The sequence below is a fragment of the Malaya genurostris genome, chromosome 1 (genome assembly GCF_030247185.1).
Source record: "Malaya genurostris strain Urasoe2022 chromosome 1, Malgen_1.1, whole genome shotgun sequence".
Taxonomy (NCBI): domain Eukaryota; kingdom Metazoa; phylum Arthropoda; class Insecta; order Diptera; family Culicidae; genus Malaya; species Malaya genurostris.
The window spans coordinates 45,896,801-45,915,240 of NC_080570.1; the positions used below are offsets into that span (position 1 = coordinate 45,896,801).

The window sequence follows — 18,440 nt, forward strand, 5'->3', positions numbered from 1 at the left end:
ACCGATTTACTACTTCTAGTGCTACCACTATTACTATATTGACGGGATGAACGTTCCAGCTCACCTCACAAACATAAACACACACACACATATTCATAAGCAGCAATTTGTTTAGTCGATTTCTCCACAGTGGCTTCTTTCGAGAACTGTAAACGAGCTCAATCTGGTGGATGGATCTACTAAATTATCCTTATTTACATTTTCGTAAACAAAAAAAAAACAAAAATGCCATCAAATGCAGTAGCCGTTCCGATGTATGCAGATTGTTTAAGGGCACTTTCAAACAACTACTTAGATTGTATCATCACGTACAATAATTTTGATTGAACGAAGAAAACTTTCGTAAACTCTATCTGTTAGTAGTTAAATATAGAAAATAACGGCCGGAAGTGTACGTTTTTGTAACATGGTTTGCATTCACTACTGGTAATCATTTCACCACAAAACTGATGGAGTGTATGTTAGACTAAAATACTAAAGATGCATTTATTTCTTTCTATGTTTTCTCCAATACATAATCATATTGCAAATGTATAAGTGTACGGACAGGAAAAGTAATTTTTAGTGAATAAACGTATTTTGAAACCGACAATTATGTGTTTGCTATAACACAAATCAAAGTGAAAAAGTTTCGATAATCGGTTTCGTGTTTTTCATTATTTGATGATTAATCCACCGGGACAACCGAACGGCAACTACTGTCTGTTAAACTTTACTGAGGCAGAAATAACGTCTGTAAATGATCAGTTTTGGCTTGGAAAAGTGACACTGGGTAAGTTATTTCACCGCAAGACAATTTGCCAAATTTATCATTTTGTGAAAAATATAGAGCACTTCCATTCATCTCATGTAGTAAAACCGAATCAGATGGAGAGAAATCTGCTATCCCGATATTCGATACGTTGCATCAAAAGGTAGGATTTCGCATCACTATAACAACAGCATTGCACTTTTGTCGAACTAATTTTCCGGTGATATTGCTTCCTAAAGTAATACTGACCCCAATTGGTTGAATTGCACGCAGTATATCGAATTTCTTATCCTTTACCATCCCTATTATGTACTTCGATCGAATGAAAAAAGTGGGTGGGTAATATCAAAGACATAATTGGATGGCGTGAATACGAATAAAACTAACATTCTTCACACTTCTGAACATCTAAAGTCGTTCTCATAAGTTGTTCACCTGCAGAAGTACACGCGGTAAGGAATTACAATAATTTCAATTGAAGTAAATATTAAAAAGTTCGTTAATAATTGATTTACTGATATTAACAATCAACTGCGCTTACTAGAATAAATAAATCGTGTCAATTGTTAAATTTCACACCAGACCAGTTGGTAACGCGAGTATGCAATTTGTAGATTTACATAGCAGGAAAACTTCGAATAGTTCTATGAGAGTATATTAATATATCTAAGAAAAACTAATTTTATAAAATTCAGGAACCGGGTCAGAGTTCGAGAACTAAATAGGTTAAAAATACAGTTGCAATATAGGTCTAGAATTGAATTCGGAAACTGAATGTAGTTCCAGCATGCAAGTTTTGAATACTGGACCTAACACCCCTTTTATGTATAACGATCGAATCGGAATTTTTCGAACGAATGTAAAAATTTGCATTCTGTAATTCGATCGAGCGATGTATTTGTATGGAAAACTCGTTCGAGCTACAGAATGCAAAATTTCGTATTCGATCGAAACAATCCGATTCGAATGAAATACAGAATCGGAGTGTAAGTTCTGAAACAGAATTTAGAAATTAAATTTATAAGATAAATTCGAAACCTCAAAATTAAATTCAGTATTCTGGTGGACCAGAATAGATTCGGTATTTATTTCCAGAAATCAATCCAAAATTCAGTCCCCGAATCTAAATTCAATATTCAGCAGCTGAATGCGATTTGCGTCCGAATGAGACCACGACCTGAGCGTTTCACGACTTATACCATGTTTGTCGTTACCGACGTTGGTGAAAGAACCTCACTACGACATCCAGTTCTGCTTAATGAACTAGAAGAAATGGAAGATGTTCGAACTAAGTTTCCCTTTTTAACTCGTCCAGTAGAACATTAGGACTGATATGTACCTGACTACCTCAAAACCGTCGCGATAAAGGCAAGCAAGCCTGATGAGTTTCCAAGCCTCATGGTTTCCAAAAGTTTTAAAAAACTTTGTTTTGGAGTTTTTTATGGTAATCTCACTTTGTTGAAAATTTAATCACAAATTCCTGATCATATTTCCGATTACTTGGAAAAAAATTATGCTGTTTAGTTAATTACAAGAGATATTCTTGTACGAGTAAATTTTGAAAAGTTTCTTCCATAAGGCTCATGCCTCAGTCCGCTCCTCTATATTTTTACGTGAATGACATTGACAGCTGTCTACTGTCCCCATGTACACTAAGACAATTGGCAGATGATGGCGTGGTTTCAGTTGCTGGACCCAAAGCTGTTGAACTGCAAAAACCACTGCAAGATGCCTTAGATAACTTGTCTGTTTGGGCTGTTCATCTGGTTATCGAATTCTCTGCGGAGAAAACAGAGATGGTTATCTTTTCAAGAAAGCATGATTCCGCTCAGCTTCAGCTTCATATGATGGGAAGAATTAAAGCGCAGGTTTTGACTTTTAAATACCTCGCAGTGTGGTTTGATTCCAAATGCACCTGGGAAGGACACATTACACGGAAAGACCGAAATCAGCATTTTGGCGAAAAAATTAGTTGATTTTCTGATTTTAGTTAGTTATTTTTTGAGACAACTAAAAAATCTTACTTTTGCTAATTTAGATTTTTAATTCTAATTCTCTTAATAATAATACAATATTTGTTGAAATGGGTATTTTTTTAGTTGAATCCACCAGTTAAACGTGCTGTCATTTCTTAGCTAAGGCACACTTCATATCTATTGAACTAATTTATTAGTTGAATTAGAGAAATAAAACGTTGTTTTCAACCAACATAAATGGTTGAATTGGTTTCTGCAATTTGCAGCTATATGGCGCTCTGTCACCGGAAAAACGTTAACACCGTAATGACTACTAGCCACTAGATGACACACTACTACCGAAAAAAATTTCAGTCGCGGTTATATTTTCTATATTGGCAGGTATAAACACGATGTTGTATTGGAGAAAAAGCAATAAGCGAAGCATAAACTTCTTTTTGAAAATTTTTCTTCTAAATCGCTGTTTTCTTCATTCGACTTCGCGAAATCGACTCTCTCACTGAAAACTTTGAGCACTCGGAAAACAAAAACCAAATACAAGTAGTACACCGGACGGAGTGGCTCGGAAGGTTGGAAGATACAAAAAACATCATTTGACATATACAATTAAAGTGCAACATTCGAAACTCATTTCACTGTTCCGCGGAAAAACATTATTACGCACAATCGCTTCAAATGCGCACAAATTCTGAATAAATACACTTTCCACTAAGAGTTTACGGCATTTCTGTACATCGGTTTAGAAATTTAAATATGGATATATCGTAACACATGCAAAAAACATCTAAACAATTTGCAAGCAGTTTCAACAAGACTGTCCTTTTTAGTCTTTTAATGGATTGCTTTGATTTGACACTTCTCATGAGTTTTTGGCAAATAAACTTGTTAATAAAAACCAATTTCATTTTTGTTTTCTTTGTGCTGGCCTTCAGTAATGATGGTGATAGATAAATAGAAACAAATTTTCTAATGTTAATAACAAAATTAGTTGTCAATGAGAATTTCGTGTTGGATTGAAATATTGCTGGTTTGTGTCCAGAATATTCGCCAACTAAACACATTCTCTAAAAATAAAAGTTTTTTTCAGCAAAGTAAATTCTCAATTTTAACTAATTTCATAGTTATTTTGAAAATTTTGTTGTTAAAATCAACTAATTCAAAAACAGTAATACGAATTAGGCGCAGAGCTAATTTCGGTCGTTCCGTGTAGGTATCTATGATAACGAAATACCAACAAAGAGTAAATTTTCTTCGAACAATAACAGGATCTTGGTGGGGTGCTCATCCGGAAGATCTAATAAAATTGTATCAGACAACGATACTTTCAGTGATGGAATATGGATGCGTTTGTTTTCGTTCCGCTGCAAAGTCTTATATTATCAAACTGGAGCAAATTCAGTATCGTTGTTTGCGAATTGCTTTAGGCTGCATGCATTGGACACATACAATGAGTCTTGAAGTTCTTGCGGAAGTTATTCCATTGAAAGATCGTTTTTGGAAGCTTTCATCACGACTGCTAAAAAGATGTGAGGTACTGAATCTCCTGGTTATTAATAAGCTTCAATCTCGAACAAGATTTATGACAGTATATTTTAATCATATGTCACAGGAAATCAACTCTTCAAGATATATTCCTATCCGTGACACCCTCCTAAATGTCCCTGACTCAACTTTCGAAGTCGTGGAATCCCGGAACACCTACGCTCGATGAAAATCCCAAAAATATTTACAAGTAAGTTCAGGCATATTGACTCTGAGAAAATATTTTACACGGACGGATCACGAATTGAAGAGGCTACTGGGTTTGGTATATTCAACAACAATGTTTCGGCTTCATTTAGGCTTCAAGAACCTGCATCTGTTTATATAGCAGAGTTAGCAGCAGTTCATTATAGTTTGAGTGTAACTGTCACATTATCTCCAAACTTTTTTTTTCTTCACAAATAGCCTGAGTGCAATTGAAGCCATTGGCTCAAACGCTGCAGGCGAAAATGAACCGTTCATCTTGGGCAAAATAAAACAGTGTCTGAACGACATATTGAATAATAATGATCAAATCACAATAGTTTGGATCCCGGCTCCATTCCAGGCAATGAAAGAGCCGATATTTTAGCCATACGTGGTGCTATTGGGGGTGAAATTTATAAGAGACTGTTTGCTTTGAACGAATTCTATAGCGCGACTCGCCAAAGAACCATTGCCAGCTGCCAAGCTTCTTGGGATAAAGATGATCTGGGTCGGTGGATGCACTCAATTATTCCTAAAATATCGACAAAGGCAAGGTTCAGGGGACCGTATTTATGGAAAAAATAAATTTTGGAAAGGCGCTTCATAGTAAAGTGAGTCGTATTCACGATAAAAAGTATGGATGGGTAATGTCAGAGACATAACTGGATGTCGTGAATACGAAAATTTGAAACGATAAACTCAAAATAAATTACAGATTAGTTACATTAAACATTCTGACACACAATTAAATATTACGAAAAAAACAGTATAGTTCTTTATGATAAAATAATGGTGGTTCTGAAAAGAACCTTTTGTGAAGGCGTTCAAGATGGAGAGAGTGACGAATTGAGTCCGAATTCCGATGGATATCGCTGACATCCGTCATCAACTTCCAGGCTGACCCGTTGTCCGTGGGTACGATACTGATATGTGTTCCGTTTCAGTATCCTGTTTCTTCCGCTTGTAAATGCCTCGATCGCGCCATAATCATCACGTTGACAACGTCAGCCAAACTCGAAATAAATGGCTTCTGAGTCGGTGCTGCTATACATGTTATATAACAAATCAGCAGAAAGTTCTACTACAAACTACAACTGGTTCAAAAATAGGCCGTATACAGTACAGTGAAGTAAAATTTCGCATAATTATTTGAGTATTCAATTATGATTCTAAATAACAACATACAGAATTTTAACTCACTTTCAAGGATCACATTGAAGGAATCCAGGCAAAGTACAATGAGGTAATTTTTTATGCGGTCTTTTTAATGCCGTTTTTTTTACGCGACTTTTTTATGAGTCATGCGGTTTTTTTTATGCGAATTTTCAGAGTTATGTGGTTTTTTTCATGCGGTACGTAAATTCGCATAAAAAAAGACTTCAGTGTATAATAAATATACTAAATGTTTATATCCTCTTATAAACAGAAATTCTAAGCTCTGTCTAAAAAAACAAACTATTAATTTATACAAATTTTCAGACCAGCCATTCTTTATGCAGTACCAATTTGGTCAAGTTGTTGTCCCACCAGGAAGAAAACGCTTCAAAGGATTCAGAATAAAATTCTGAAAATGATTTTGAAGCGTCCTCCCTGGTTCAGTACAAATGAGTTACACAGACTCACAAATATAGAACCGTTAGATGTAGTGTCACATAATATTATAAGCAAATTTCGACAAAAACCGATGCAATCTTCAATTGAATCGATTCGCGCTCTGTATTAGCTAGTAAGTTAATAAATAAGTTTCGTTTCCGCATTACACAATACAAGTAGGTTTACAATTTTCTCTACAGAAAAATCACAGCATTGCGAAAGCAAATGATGCCTTCATGGTAATAACCAAATCATGTATAAGTTCGTGCTCGCATCTCAGCCAACACAGTCGAAAATCGTTTGCGGTCGAAGCAAAAGAAACAAAGACAATACAGTGCAGTGAACAATAGAGTGTACGGAATGGTCAAATACGATTTAACAAAGCCTGAAACTTGGCCAACAAGGCCAAATTCAATTTGTATAGATTTCAAGCGTTGCAAAGTTAGACCAGCAGCAAATGAAATTGAAATCTTACTTAAAGAACGAATGCATCTAGACGCTAATAATGTAACTGAGATTCAATTCAACAAGGCGTCTAACTGTGTGTACATTATGTTTAAACGTGAAAGCGATGCAATTGCATTCGCTTCGGTTAACAACGAGGTGCACAGCGTTGAGTGTGACAACATTAAATACAAAATTCCTGTGCACATGGTGGACAATGCCATACAAGTACGCGTGCATGACCTTCCCCCGCAGTCCAGCGATCAGTGCGTTCGGGAAATCATGTCGCAATACGGTGAAGTTCTTTCCATCGAAAGAGAAGTATGGCGGAATTTTTTCCCCGGCATCCGGAATGGCGTGCGAGTGGTACGTATGCAACTACGTAAGGCAATTCCATCATACATCATTTGTGGTCAAGGTGGGACACATCCGTGTAAAACGCTGATTACCTATTGAAATCAGCTGGTTACATGTCAGTTTTGTGAACAACCTGCACACTACGGTAAACCTTGCACTGAAACTGCGAAAAGAACATCTTCAACAGAAGACAAGGTCAACCGTTCAACAACGAAAACTAGTGAGCGTAGTACTCCTGTTTCACCATCAAACCAACCAACAACTGCAACCAATGTACAACAAGGCGCTCCTACAGCAACGAGCTCAAGACTGCGAACAACAAGGAAAACGAAAAGAAAACGGAAATCAACAACAAAACCTCCGATGCGGCAATGGAGGACGAGACGAGCCACGAACAAAGTGCCCCTCAACCCTCGCAGGAGGGAAATGGAAGCTCTTCTCCTCCTAGAAAAAGAGTGACAACGAGATCCACTTCAAAAAATTGTTTATTTAAAAAATCGGCTAATTCGGCCACGTAAAGCTTGTACGCAAATAGGCCTGAATAAAAACATCTTTTAAATAAAAAAAAAAACAAATCATGTATAGAATAGGGCTGAAAAGTCACCACTTGTGGCTGAACACCCAATTTTAATCTTACTAATTTTATTTTATCCATATGCCAATAAATAGCTATTTAAAAAACTCAGAATTTTGATGTCGATTATTTCATTTCGGATTTGAATAGTTCAGTGGAAGAAACTATCAAAATCCTGTACGGGATTCATTTCTGGCATTCAGATGGGTCAAATTGTGTAATTCTCTAAGATATTCACCCCGATTCTGAATTTCGTTCGAATCGGATCATTTCGATCGAATGCTAAATTTTGCATTCTGTATCTCGATCGAGTTCGAGTTTTCTATACAAAAGCATCACTCGATCGAATTAGAGAATGCAAACTTTTACATTCGTTCGACAAAATCCGATTCGATCGAAATACAGAATAGGGGTGATTATACACTAATGCGAATTTTGCACTGCGAAAATTGCATCAAGCCAATCAAATTATTTTATATTTCCACTACAATCATGGTTTAATTTCCGATTTGAAAAGAAGCAATCTTTTTAGTTCTTTAGATAACATTTGGAGCCATTAGAAGGATTAATTTTGCATAATGTTCCCCATTGTTGTCCATGTTTCGTTGTGTTTTGCTCCAATGCCAACGAACAGCAGCAGGATGATGCAATCGATCTTCTTCCAAGGGAAACTGACTCTGCGAGCTGAGTGTTTGAGGTTTTGTATTACTTAAAAGGTCTGCTCTCATTACTGGCGACTACTGCTCCCGACTACCGAATCCGAAGTTTTTTAACAAATTTTAACTATCCATTTTTTGTCAACATTTTTTTTACAGTGGCTACAATATTTTAGAGGTACATACAGTTTGCAACTTTACATCTATGGTGTTTACTATTTAGTTGTATTTCTTGTTTCAGTCCTACATTGTTAGTGACTTTTATTTCATGTATTGGATTTACATCCTTGAAATTGTATATTTTCATCTACTCAACCAAAACTAAACTATCCTAACTCTAGCTGTAAAGCGCTTTAATAAAGGCATTTTCAGAAATTGAACATTCAGTTCGGAATTTATTGTGTGTTTTTCAAATTTCTGCTCAATAGTTTCTCGTTTTTTTTCTAAACTGAAACTGCATACTCCATGACTGGATAGACTATTTGCCTATTAACAAATAAAGGGTGATTTTTTAAGAGCTTGAGAACTTTTTTAAACAATAAAACGCATAAAATTTGCAAAATCTCATCGGTTCTTTATTTTAAACGTTAGATTGGTACATGACATTTACTTTTTGAAGATAATTTCATTTAAATGTTGACCGCGGCTGCGTCTTAGGTGGTCCATTCGGAAAATCCGCTTTTTTATCGACAAATTTTGTTCAGCGATGAGGCTCATTTCTGGTTGAATGGCTACGTAAATAAGCAAAATTGCCGCATTTGGAGTGAAGAGCAACCAGAAGCCGTTCAAGAACTGCCCATGCATCCCGAAAAATGCACTGTTTGGTGTGGTTTGTACGCTGGTGGAATCATTGGACCGTATTTTTTCAAAGATGCTGTTGGACGCAACGTTACAGTGAATGGCGATCGCTATCGTTCGATGCTAACAAACTTTTTGTTGCCAAAAATGGAAGAACTGAACTTGGTAGACATGTGGTTTCAACAAGATGGCGCTACATGCCACACAGCTCGCGATTCTATGGCCATTTTGAGGGAAAACTTCGGAGAACAATTCATCTCAAGAAATGGACCGGTAAGTTGGCCACCAAGATCATGCGATTTGACGCCTTTAGACTATTTTTTGTGGGGCTACGTCAAGTCTAAAGTCTACAGAAATAAGCCAGTAACTATTCCAGCTTTGGAAGACAACATTTCCGAAGAAATTCGGGCTATTCCGGCCGAAATGCTCGAAAAAGTTGCCCAAAATTGGACTTTCCGAATGGACGACCTAAGACGCAGCCGCGGTCAACATTTAAATGAAATTATCTTCAAAAAGTAAATGTCATGTACCAATCTAACGTTTAAAATAAAGAACCGATGAGATTTTGCAAATTTTATGCGTTTTATTGTTTAAAAAAGTTCTCAAGCTCTTAAAAAATCACCCTTTATTTTGTTTTAAGGTGACAATTTAGATTTTCAACTTAATCAAAGGTTAGAGAGATCTCAATCTAGAGATCTAGATAAACTACCTCATTTAACCAATCTAGTTCAGAGCCATTTATTTTAATTTTGTTATTCACAGGTGGGAAAAGTCGGGAAGATTTAGAGCGGGGAAATATCACAGCTTGAGTTTAAGTTCCGTTGATGCATATTTTCCAACTGCAACTGGTTACTAATGAACGAATTACACGGTCTTTGTAGATGAGGGAGGTATCATCGACAAACAGTGAGAGTACGTCACCACCCGGAAGTACCGAAATATCTGACGTAAAAATGTTGAATAATATTGAGCCAAGGATACTGCCTTGAGGAACACCAGCGATAACGTTAAATTTATTTGAGGATAAGTTGTTAACAATGACCTAAAAACTTCGGTTTGACAGATAGTTTCTAATTATTTTTACCAGGTAGGCTGGGAAGTTGAGATGATATATTTTATGAACTAAGCCATCGTGCCAGACATTGTCAAACGCTTTTACAACGTCTAACAAAATCATGCCAGATGTTTTCGAAACAGTTTCACGAATAAAAATCTATTGCCGGTACCATGATTGTTTAATCATGAAATCATGAACCATGTCTTCTGATAAAATTTCATGAGCCAAATGATTGATATCATGAAAATTTTCACGAAAGATGTATTATTGTTCATTATATCAATCATTTTGCTCATGAAATAATGACTTATTATTCATGATAGACATTATTCAGGATTTCATGATTTTTAATCATGATACCGGCAATGGATTTCAATCCGTGTTTATTTCTCGAGAGGGTGAGCGGGATCAAACTTATTTGTGTGTAATTTGGGATTATTTTGGATACAAACTGAGTTCACAAAGGTATGCTTCAGTGCTTACGTCACATATTCGGAAGCATTCCTCAAACTGAATGTATCAGCAGTTCTAGATTTGAACTGCAAACCATATGGTCTCCGAACTCGATCTATCTCCCAATATATCTCTCGAACGAGCCTAAAATTATTGAAATCTGTTCATCCATATCCGAGAAAATCGAGCAGGAATGGTTTTGTTGTTTACGTCACTTATGCCATTATACCTCTCAACGCAGCTTCTACGATTTATTTGTGTGCCCCGAGCTAACTGATTGACCTTTTTCTTTTGTTCGGTGGGTCCCGTCAAGGGCCCTTACTGCCCCTCTGTAAAAGCAGCCCTGATACCTTTGGATCCAGACCTAACATCCATTTGATCTTCAAACCTAAACAATGACCCAATAGTAGCTTTCGAACGATCCTAAGCATGTTGAATTCGGTTAAGTCAACAAGAAAATTGCACTGTAAAAAAGAGAAGTGGGTTTCGTCGTTTACGTCACTTATACCATTTTATATCTCCGGAATAGGAAGTGACAATAAATTAATCTTCGAACATGATTCACAACCTAAAAGTAGTTTTCAAACAAGCAGAAGCTTGCTAAAATCGGTTCAGCCATATCCGAGAAAATTTCCCAAACAAACATTTTCCAATCTCGTCGAATGGTACACTAGGGGTTTCCGGGGCTACAATAAAAAATTGGGGGTTTTGAAACAAGTTGTATTTTTTCTAAAGGCTGGCAAAACAATAAAATAAACCCGATAGGAGTCCTACACATATTTGATTTGACCATTTAATGATAAAAAATAAAAATAAATTACAAACAAATAAATATTTTAGCTAATATTCCCACAGTAAACCTTTAACTCAGCAAGAGCGAGAACCAAGAGCTTACATCAGAATGCGTCGTCAGGGAAATTTTTCTCATAGACAACGAGAAAATTCGTCGCAATGCATCCTCTCGCATCGCAACCGGTACTACTCCACTCGATAAGTGCGTATGCTAAAGCCGCCACCATCCTCATTAAACACACACACACACAGGAACTGGGAAACCGGCAAAATAGCATACCGAAAAAAGCCCAAAGCTTTGTGCGTGGTGCTGCACAGAAGGAAAATTGGCATCTCCTCTCCCAGAAAAGCTCGCGCACGCTGCTGTCTCTGTGGTGGTTGATTTTCCGAAAAGAAAAATTCTCCCACGGATCCTGTCAGAGTTGCAACCGCGCTGGTATCTACACTATCGAGACGGTAAAAGAATTGTTTCTTGGATTGAGAACTTTTTCGGGCATCCGGCGCCAGATAGAAAAGGTGAGTCCTGCGGAAAAACCTGCTTTCTGCAGGAAGTGGTAGGCGGTTTCGCTAGCGGATTAGAGCAAATTAGTGGTAAGATCGATTAAATCCGGAAGTGTTTCGGTTTGCCGAAAACAAATGCTAGTTTTGTGTTCTGTGTTGCAAAATTGGGGATGATTTTCCGACATGGGCGCAGAGCAATGAACGAACGAAGAATGGCGTCCTCCCAAGTGCTATCCGCATGAAGTGAAAAAGTGATGCTGTGATAAACTGATTTTGGAAAATATGATCATATTTTTTTGAGTCTTGAATTTTAATATGAATTAATGAATTATTGATTACTACGAATAGAAATGATTTGCGACTATTTCTTCATTGCAGTAAGCTATCAATAATCAGGAATAACTCAGGAAAGCAAAATGTCGGACACAGAGGTCGTTGAACCGAAAAAAGGTCGAGGCCGCCCAAGCAATCCCGAGAAGGTATCGTACTTTGATTTTCCATGCAATCATTCGTATTAGTAAACTTTCGCTTTTCTTTCTTGGTTCATTTTTCACTACATCCATCTTTTCCATCTCATCCCTGGATCCAAACAGAACAGCGTCGCTCCCAAAAAGCGAGCACGCGCTGCTTCACCAAAGGATAAAGCAGAGGAAAAGGACAAGGCACTTGCCTCGGACGAGGAGCCATCGGCAAAGCGTGGTCGGGGTAGACCGAAGGGCACCGCGAAAAAAGCGCCAAAGGCTAAAAAACCAGATACCAAAAAAGGCCGCGGAAGAGGTAAAAAGAAGCCGGCCAAGGACGAGTCCAGCGAAGAGGAGGAGGATGACGAAGACGAAGAGGAAAACGATAGCGAGGAGAATGATGAGTCCGATTCCTAAACATGTTTTTTTCCCCAATTCATTTTTTTTTAGCCACCGCAGATTCAGTACGAATTTTGTATCAACAGAAGAAAACATAATTTGCATGAGCAAAGAATACACTCAATCTAAACTTACACATCGTACAGTGCTTGACATGGTCAACCAAACATTTATATATTCGATGTGACTCAATCTAAATAATGTACCGTGAATTTATCGAAAAACAAAGACATCATGAGACAAACATTTTAAAAAATATACCCCTTCGGCACTAGTAGTGAAATAAAATCAGATGAGTTACGGAAAAAATACGATGTTATTATTCCTGATTTCCAAATAGCCATGGAGGCGATAAGTTTCTCGATAATATATTCTATCTTTTGGTGGAAAGTTAGACAAAATTCGAATATGCGCTAATACAACTATTAAACAACACGATAAGGATTCTTTGTCACGTGTTTGTCACACACTCCGATAATCCATCACTCGGCTTTCTTGTTTACGTTATTCATGAAGTTGTTCATGATTTTGTAAACGGATCAATTCCAGAAATGAATAAGAATTCATCAGTTTTCACATACTCCGATTTGGACGAATCTTTGCTAATGTTTTCTGTATGGCAAAGCAATTCGGATGAAAAGATTTAAATTTGGCTCAAGACTGATTTTTAAAAAGGGCATTTGTATTTTCTTCGAATTATTGTAATTCAAAAACTATAGATTTTATCAAAATCGTGCTTATTAATAAATTATTGGAAATCACGTGAGCACTCATCGAACTTTTTTAATACTATGGAATAAAAGTTCAATGATTATCAAGACTTATACTAACTGAGAAAAAATTATAAAATCGCACATCCAATTTCGTTTGCAATTTTTTTTTAACCTGATGTCAAAACCTGCATTTAACGTTAATTTGTTACAGCTTAAACAATTTATAGGCATTCGCAGTACTTCCAATTTTTTTTTATGAAACAAGGCATCACTAGAATATGATTCTACACATTAAGATTCAATTCCGTTGTTCGGTAATTTTTTTGACGAAAACTTTCGGTAACCAATAAAAATTACCTATATTTCGGTACATGAACGTCATTTTACAAAAATCGATCCTTTATTTTACGAGGTTAAACTTGAGCATAATGAAAACCGGATGAAATTTAAGTTATTCCTTCACGAGTTTTCGAACTTTTGATCGAACGCTCTTCATCAAGTTCCGGACAAGTGTTGCATCGCATTTTTTGACGCTTGAGCCCAAATTTTTTTGAACTCCTGCATGTTCCCAGCTGCCTTGCCACTCTTCTTGAAGACCCTCTTCACGATTGCCCAGTAACGTTCGATGGGTCGAAGCTGAGAGCAATAGGGAGGGATTGATATTTTTCTCAACGAAATTTATACCCTTTTCCGCAAGCCACTGCTTTGGTATAGTGAGCCGACGCTAAATCCGACCAAAAAAGTGGAGGTGTACTATGCTTCTTATATAAAGGCAGCAATCTCTTCTGGAGACACTCAGATCAATAGATTTCTGCATTTATAGTTCCGGTAGTGTAAAAAATGGTTAACTTCAAAACACAGGAACATATTGCTTGTCATACCAGTACCCTTCGACCGAAATGTTCCACTTGAATTGACCTGTCCGCATCGCTCACATCCTCCCCAACGACGACAGTAAAGTATTGAGGATCTGGAAGGGTTTTTAAGTCCTCTTTTACATAAGTCTCATCGTCCATCAAAACGCATGCATCCGGACCCTGCAAAAGAGGCATAACGTTGACAAACGAAAGCTGACAGCCAAACGCACAGCATGCTGTGATCTGAGCATAAAAAACCATCACAAATACATGCGTAAAACACAAATGTATGTGGATAGCTTATTTTCGATACACTCCTTACAATTCATACGGTAAATCTGAATAGTCGCCGAGTACGGTAAAACCCATACCGTCCGTATGGTAAAATAATCTTCCAATATCCGAACTTCTGTAAATACTGATTGTCGTGAAAACTAACTGTCAAACAGTTGATAAAATTTTCAGTAAGTGTATTTTTATTAACCAAACAAAAAAAATCTTGCAGAGTTCATCGAATGAATTGAGGTACAGGTGCTAAAGTTTTCAAAACATTAGAACCTCTAAAAACTTTTTGTTTCCTTATAGGCAGAAAATAATTGTGTATCACTTGTCCACTTGCTGCCTACACAAATCGTTCAAGGGTAATTTCTGGTGGACTCGATGGATTGTGCAGTGTTTTGGAAGGTGCTCATAATTCCGGTCAGCCGGAACATTTGACCCTTTTTTCATGGAATAAAACCACAGCAGGTTGGAATTTTCTTCATTCGTTTTTGTGAATATGTGTAGTTTTCTAAAATCCGATAATAAAAGAATTCTAACCAAAGGAAAATAAAAAAAAAAACAAAAAATCCATTTGGTTTACAGTTTACGGTAGTTGTCTGACAGTTCAGCAATTACCGAACGATCGGTAATCAATTCAATTACCGAACTGATTACCGAACGTTCAGCTGTTGAAAATTCGGTAAAAGATTACCGAATTGTGCGAAATTTTCTAAGTGTGTAGATATGACATTTGAATAACTTACACGCTTAAAAATAGTTACTCAAAAATGAGTAAGATCTCACTCATCTACAGTAAAAGTGGAACAACTCTAATTTAGAGTATCAGGAATCAGAACAAATTGGCTCAAATGGCACGTTCCCCTTGATATTTGGAGATTTGTGCCTTGCCATCAATTTGTTTTTAGCATCATTTTCCCGATATATAAGAGGGAAGGATTGAAAGGAAATGGTAAGGGTTGGACTAGGAGGATGGGAAAAATTGACGACACAAAAACACATAAAAGCAGAAGTAAATTCTGCACCCCTAAGGGATGCCGAACAATCTGCTGAGGATCACATTTAGTGGAAGCAGAAGTAAATTCTGAACCTCTACGAGGTCCCGAACAGTCCGCTGTTAATAAAACCTCCAACCCACGAGAGGATTTAGAGATCTTACAAAAGCGACACCATTCTGAACTCCCGGAAGAATGCAGAACGATTCGCAGTATGTACGAGCAGAAGTAAATTCGGCACCCCCTAAAGAATGCCAAACAATCTGCTAAACCCTATTTAAGGTGAATACAGAAGGGATTCATTCACTCCAGGAAGAACGATGAACCCTTCTGCCTATAGCTCCTTACCACATTGGGTGAGAAACGAGAGAATATCCTTCAATTTTAGCTCCGCATACACAGACTCAACCATGTATGGAGAACCAAAAACCCGGATACGTAGCTGCGTCAATGCGGGACAGTTACATATCAGATGATATGAAGTACCATAATCGCATTCACACAAATCACACGAATAATACTCAGCACGTTGAATAGTAGCCATGTGATAATTGAGTTTGCAATGTCCAGTCAGAGCTCTGACCAGAATACTGCAATGTTGCTTGGAGAAATGCAGTAGACACTTTGACATTTTCAGATTTAAATCTGGTAGAAATGCTTTTGTCTGAGCGCAAGTTTGCAAGCTGCGCCAGTAGCTGGCATGTTTGGATACAGCCCAAGAACGAATCTTGTGATTTATCCAACTAGTTGAAAGTGGTAAAGCTGGTTCAGGACCAACGAAATCATTCGTTGCACCAGCTCTAGCCAACTCATCAGCCCATTCATTTCCAGTAATACCAGAATGGCCGGGTACCCATAAGAAGTAAACAGCATTTGAAATGCTGAGGTCTTCAATTTGAGTTCGACATGCGATCACTAGATTCGACCGTGAGTCATTCGAACTGAGTGCTTTTAAGGCTGCCTGACTGTCGGAACAAAAATAAATTCGTTTACCACAGATCCTCTGCTGAAGTGCCGATTGTACTCCACACAGAATCGCGTAGATTTCTGCTTGGAACACAGTACAGTATCTACCAAGTGAATGAGACTGCTCCAGCCTCATTTCACGACAGTAGACACCAGCACCAGCACGACCATTCAACAGAGAACCGTCCGTATAACAAACTATGTGTTCATCAAGTTGTCGTTCCAGACAACCATTCCTCACGAAGAGGATAGCTCACATGGAATGTTTTGAAAGGAAAACTGCATGTGAGAGTTAGGTCACTAGGAGCGAGTAAATACTCATCCCATGTAACCATTTGAGACCACAAGCGAGTGTGGCTGGTAGCTTAATCTAATGGGTTACTGTTCCAAAGCCCTGTAACCTTAAGACGGTATGCACAAGATAATGCTTCTTGTTTTAGGAACACATGTAGTGGTTTAATGCACAGTAGCGCCTCTAGAGCAGCAGTAGGAGTTGTCGTGAATGCTCCTGTCATCGCCATTAGGACCATCCTTTGGAGATGATTTAGCTTTGACTGAACTGTCGCGACTTCTCCTTTCTGCCACCATACAAGACAACCATATGCTAAAATTGGTCTAACAATAGTTGTGTAGATCCAATGAATATATCTGGGTTTGAGTCCCCATGATTTTCCAAAAGCTCGTCTGCATTGGCCGAAAGCCATACAAGCTCTCTTAATCCTGAAGTCAATGTGAGCAGACCAATTCAGTTTTGAGTCAAGAATAACCCCGACGTATTTAACTTGATCGACCACAGTGACCTCTGAACCGAAGAACTGTAACGGACGAGCTCCTGTGATTATCCTACGATGAGTGAAAAGCACCATTGATGTTTTGCCCGGATTTACAGACAATCCAACCTGACAACACCATTGTTCAACAGATCGCAGGGCTTGCTGCATTAAATCAAAGAGAGTGTTAATGCTTATACCGGTCATCAATATATGATAATCGTCGGCAAAACCATAAGTCGGAAATCCAAGGTTATTAAGTTTCCTTAACAAACCATCAGCAACTAGGTTCCATAAAAGTGGGGATAGTACACCACCTTGAGGACACCCACAGACACTCAGCTTTCTAATCTCTGCTTGCCGAAGCGATGAACAAAGAAGTCGATTGCTAAGCATTGCGTGTATCCAATTTGTGATACTTGAAGGTATGCCATGACCACGGGCTGCTTCCAGAATTGAATTGAAAGACACGTTATCAAAGGCACCTTCAATATCTAGGAAAACTCCCAAGCAAGATTGCTTTTGTGAAAAAGCTTTTTCAATGTTGTACACAACATCATGTAACAGGGTTGTAGTGGACTTTCCACGCTGGTAAGCATGTTGCATTCCATGTAGCGGTTGCACGCCCAGACTAACATTCCTGATATAGTGATCGACTATGCGTTCCACTGTTTTAAGAAGAAATGAGCTAAGACTGATAGGCCTGAAACTCTTCGCTTCCTCATAAGTGTCGCGACCGCCTTTGGGAATAAATTTGACAATTATTTCCTGCCAGGCTCTTGGAATATATCCAGTCGCAACACTAAAAGTAAGTATTTTCTTCAAAACATGTTTGAAATGTTCATACCCTTTCTGCAGTAACACTGGGAAAACTCCATCCTTTCCAGGAGATTTGTACGGAGCAAAACTCTCAACTGCCCATTTGACCGATTCAATCGTCACAACGCTTCGAGCAAGGGCCCAAGAATCGTAACTACCTGAAAAAGTCTCGGGAAGAGCTGTCGGTGATGGATCCATACATCCTGGAAAGTGAGTGTTAAAAAGGCAGTGAAGTACATCACTTTCATCAGACAAGTGTTCACCATCTGAAGTTCTTAAGAAACTGACATTAAAGTCCTTAGACTTCGAAAGTAACTTATTTAATCTGCTAGCCTCGTTGAGACTAGAGACATTTGTGCAGAGGCTTTTCCAACCACTTCGCTCAGACGATCGAAGAGCATTTTTGTAAGCCCTTCGAGCCAACACGAATGCCTCCGACCCATCTCTGCGTCGGTGTTTCCAAGCTCTTCTGCATAGTTTCCTTAGTCTAGCAAGTTCAGC

General features: G+C 38.0%; 1 protein-coding gene across 3 annotated transcripts; it reads left to right on the forward strand.

Annotated features, from left to right (window-relative positions):
* The first annotated feature begins 2 nt into the window (after positions 1 to 2).
* LOC131438536 (high mobility group protein HMGI-C-like) lies at positions 3 to 12,849 on the forward strand. 3 transcript variants are annotated; one of them, XM_058608647.1, is made up of 3 exons: positions 3 to 772; positions 12,059 to 12,159; positions 12,274 to 12,849. In XM_058608647.1, exons 2-3 carry the CDS (start codon positions 12,097 to 12,099, stop codon positions 12,556 to 12,558), a joined length of 348 nt encoding a protein of 115 aa, XP_058464630.1. In that variant the 5' UTR covers positions 3 to 772; positions 12,059 to 12,096; the 3' UTR covers positions 12,559 to 12,849. The 3 variants fall into 3 exon arrangements, with proteins under 3 accessions (XP_058464630.1, XP_058464615.1, XP_058464624.1); XM_058608632.1 differs by lacking the exon at positions 3 to 772 and adding an exon at positions 11,543 to 11,695; XM_058608641.1 differs by lacking the exon at positions 3 to 772 and adding an exon at positions 11,690 to 11,770.
* Positions 12,850 to 18,440: the final 5,591 nt, after the last annotated feature.

Excerpts from the sequence above, each read along its gene's own strand:
- LOC131438536 (XM_058608647.1), top strand. The coding sequence starts at position 12,097 with ATGTCGGACACAGAGGTCGTTGAACCGAAAAAAGGTCGAGGCCGCCCA. Across the intron at positions 12,160-12,273 it reads GCCCAAGCAATCCCGAGAAG|AACAGCGTCGCTCCCAAAAA; the intron begins GTATCGTACTTT and ends GGATCCAAACAG.